Source organism: Drosophila pseudoobscura, chromosome X (assembly GCF_009870125.1).
Source record: "Drosophila pseudoobscura strain MV-25-SWS-2005 chromosome X, UCI_Dpse_MV25, whole genome shotgun sequence".
Lineage (NCBI taxonomy): Eukaryota > Metazoa > Arthropoda > Insecta > Diptera > Drosophilidae > Drosophila > Drosophila pseudoobscura.
In genome coordinates this window covers 20,624,764-20,628,306 of record NC_046683.1, presented here as the reverse complement: position 1 = coordinate 20,628,306, position 3,543 = coordinate 20,624,764, and the positions used below count along the sequence as shown (strand labels likewise).

General features: G+C 45.6%; 1 protein-coding gene across 1 annotated transcript; it reads right to left on the bottom strand.

Annotated features, from left to right (window-relative positions):
* Positions 1–982: 982 nt before the first annotated feature.
* Positions 983–1,789, bottom strand: LOC117184682 (uncharacterized). The gene is made up of 2 exons (XM_033383297.1): positions 1,437–1,789; positions 983–1,380 (listed from the first exon to the last, which is right to left on the bottom strand). Exons 1-2 carry the CDS (start codon positions 1,740–1,742, stop codon positions 1,168–1,170), a joined length of 519 nt encoding a protein of 172 aa, XP_033239188.1. The 5' UTR covers positions 1,743–1,789; the 3' UTR covers positions 983–1,167.
* Between the last annotated feature and the right edge of the window lie 1,754 nt (positions 1,790–3,543).

Below are 3,543 nucleotides of genomic sequence, written 5' to 3'. Positions count from 1 at the left end.
TGAATATAAAAATGTAGTTCTTTTTCTATGTGTACGCAGAGATATGCGAGCAAGTGTATTATCGCATATATCAATATAATAAAAGGAGGGGGAACAATTAATGCTCCATATTCTCAAAAAATTAAAAAAAGGATTAACTTAATAGAATAAAGCGGATAAAAATTAATAATTCCCTTTTCCTCGGTCATAGCTGGAGAAAGAAGAGGTGTATTGTCATTCGTGCTGGCTTCTGCAGGCTCAATTTCGTTGTCCTCTTCCGCGTCGGAAGCTTCGAAATTGGCAGCGAACTTGCTCGGTGGAGTTTCTTCGGTGAATACCAAGCGATCTATTTAAATTAGCTAAAATATTAAGGGGCATCCAGTGGAAGCTACTTGTTCTCCTCTTCTGCCTCGTCTTTTTCGGACTTGTCCACGCAGATGACCATCAGGTGGCTGTCGCTGACAAAGCGAATACTCCAATCTTGCACCACGTCCTGGTCATTCAAGTTCAAAACATTTACTTGGGAACTTATGTCCACGCAGATGACCATCAGGTGGCTGTCGCTGACATAGCGAATACTCCTATCTTGAGCCCCTTCCTGGTCATTCAAGTTCAGAGCATTTATTTGGGAACTTTCAAAACTTTCAAAATGATTTTGGAGAAAGTTCAACCCCATTTAGGTGTTACCAGGAAGTTATCTCCCTCTACGCAATTGGCTTCAGTAATGCGATATCTCGCCACTGGCTGCTACCCTCTAGACACTGAAAATGAATTCGACGACACTGAAAATAATGGATCATCTATACGCGATGAAATAGCTCAGGTCATTCCTTATTAAAATGCAAAATTTTTCATGTTTTCTTCTTTATGTCATTCGATATTCTTTATAACTAATAAAGCTAAGTTTCACAAAAAAACTAATAGGAAACTAATTATTTCGCAAATTTGTCCAAAATTTGGCTAAATTTGTCTACAAGCGCTTTTTGGACCTCGAGCTTCTCCTTCTCTAACGATTCCATTCGTTCGAAATGTTCCGACATTTTCTTGGAAATTGCCGACATTTCATCCAGCTGAGCAGCGCAAAGATCGTTGAGGTCCATGGGCTGCGCTGGTCTAGTTCGACGGCGCTTCGGCATGGGCTCCTCCTTCTCTGAGGGTTCGTCCTCAATGGGGTCTTTCATCGCGCACTTAACCCCAGTGTCGGCCTCCTTGGTCGTACGAGGGGAGGCCATACGCTGGCCCACCTACTTCTTCCACCATTTCGTAGAGGCCACATAGCTTGGCCACTTCCTCCTCCAATTCCCCAAGCGATTGCTGAGCGGGCCCTCCACCTGTAGCTCGAGTTTCTGATTTTTTTTTCGCCATCTTCTTGCGGATGTTTGTTTTCCAATCCGCCCAAACCTGAAATTGTAGAATTGAATATAGTAGTGTGCTACCTTTTGTTGTGCATCACATACCTTTTTCCAACCCAATGCGTCCTTGATTGGCGGCCCAACAGCATTGAGAGCGCCGCAAAGCTCTGCCCACTTGGCATCGACAACAACTTGGTCGCCCTTCACAAATCCTTTTGCCAAGTCCGCGTTGTCTTTCATAAAACCCACCAGGATTTCATCTTGAAGAGATGATTTATGCTTTCCCCTGGATATAAAGAACAAAGCGGTAATTTTGAAATAAAAAATTAATTTGCTGCACTTACATTTTGAAGTCCGAATTAAATTGGGCGGGAAACAGCTGGGCTCACCCAGATGTTCTGTTAAGCGCATGTTACAAGCACAGTCTGAGCTGTTACATGCACATTTGTGCTGTTATACGCAAACATTTTTAACTTGCCAACGTTCCGATAACCATCAACATCAACAACCATTAATCAACATCAACATATGCCGTCTCACTCACACTCACTATACTATGTGCCTTTAACTCGCACTTAATGCTAGCATACGTTAAGGGACTGACTTTTGCCGACGAGACCACCTTGTATAATTGCATCATGATCTATGCTATGCTGGCTTGATCGTGTGGATCGTGGCTCGTAACATCTCCCGAGCGCTCGAGAGCGAGTTGGAAACGGAGCGCACGAAGTTGGCACAGTGCGCGGCAACCATGACTCCGGTCCAGCGGGCTCTAGTTGCGATTTTTTACTTTAAATTATCAGGTAATTTATGAACAAATAAAACAAGTGCTCGACTTCAAAGCACTTATTGGACTGGTCGCAGCCAGAGATGGCAATAACTCCCCGACTCCACCGCAGAGCCGATCTTCAATGCGCAGAGAGCAGTACAAGAGTGCGGCGTGTGAGAGCAAAAGCTCTGCTCACAACATCGCACACGCTAAGATAGGGTAATTAAGATCGTCTGCTGCAATATTCCGGCCCCGTTGAAGACCTCCGGTGCTTCAACCGTCTATTGGCAGTTTTGCCAGTTTGTGTATGGGGCGTTTAATTACGCCCATGGGTGTTCGCACCTCGGCGACGCGCACTCTCCCATCTTCTCCCTTGATTGCGGCCACAACTCGTCCTGTGGTCCACTTCTGTGGCGGTGTGTTGTCCTCGTGGACGAGCACCAGACAGCCAATGTCCAAGTCTGGCCCTTTGGTAGCCCACTGGCGACGCTTCTGCACGCAGGTAGTTCTTGGACCAGCCCTGCCAAAACTGCTGCTTGAGCGCTGACAGCATTCGCCACCGCTTCAAGTACGCGAAGCTTCCCCTGCTGCATCTGTCGTCTTGATCGGGCGGCAGCGAAAGAAGCGGCTGCCCGATCAGCAGGTGCCCTGGCGTTAGCGCTTCTCCATCGATGGGATCGTTGTCTGGGGACGCGATTGGCCGGGAGTTGAGAAGAGCCTACCTCTGCCAGGTGGGTGCACAGCTCGTCCGCGGTGAGCTTGGCGCTGCCCACTCCATATACGGTATGGTTAGTGGTTTTATCAACATTCGATGTTGCCTATGCATCTTTATCTGAATCTGCTGTGGATTTTCCTCCTGCTGGAATTAGAAGTCTACTCCATATTCATGGCTGACCAAATTCGATATATTTCTCTGTACTTAGACATGTTGCTACATATTCAAAAATGAGCGAACACACAACTACCGAAAATAACACAAGTCTAGGGTCACATAGACCCTTATTAGCTATTACTTTATTAACACGGTTTGGCATACTCTCTACCAAATTCTCAACATTAGCTCTTGGAATACGATTCCATTCCACTTCTACGCGGCTCCAGAGATCGCCTAGGTTGGATGGGGCTGATTTGTACTGACCGAGCCGTCGTTTCACGATTGACCATAAGTTTTCAATCGGATTGAGGTCGGGACTTTGAGCTGGCCACTCCATCAGTTTAAAATTTTGATTTCCCAGCCATTCTCTAACAATTTTCGCAGTGTGCTTCGGATCCCCATCTTGTTGAAAATTCTCCAGAAAATTGGGAAGATGGGTTTGGAAAATGTTTAAGTAGTCCTCTTTTCGCATGATACCATCTATTTTTTGTAGAGGAAAATTTTTCCGATGGAAAACGGTTAAATTTGGATTCATCAGAGATGTCATAAATGATGACAACATTTCTTCA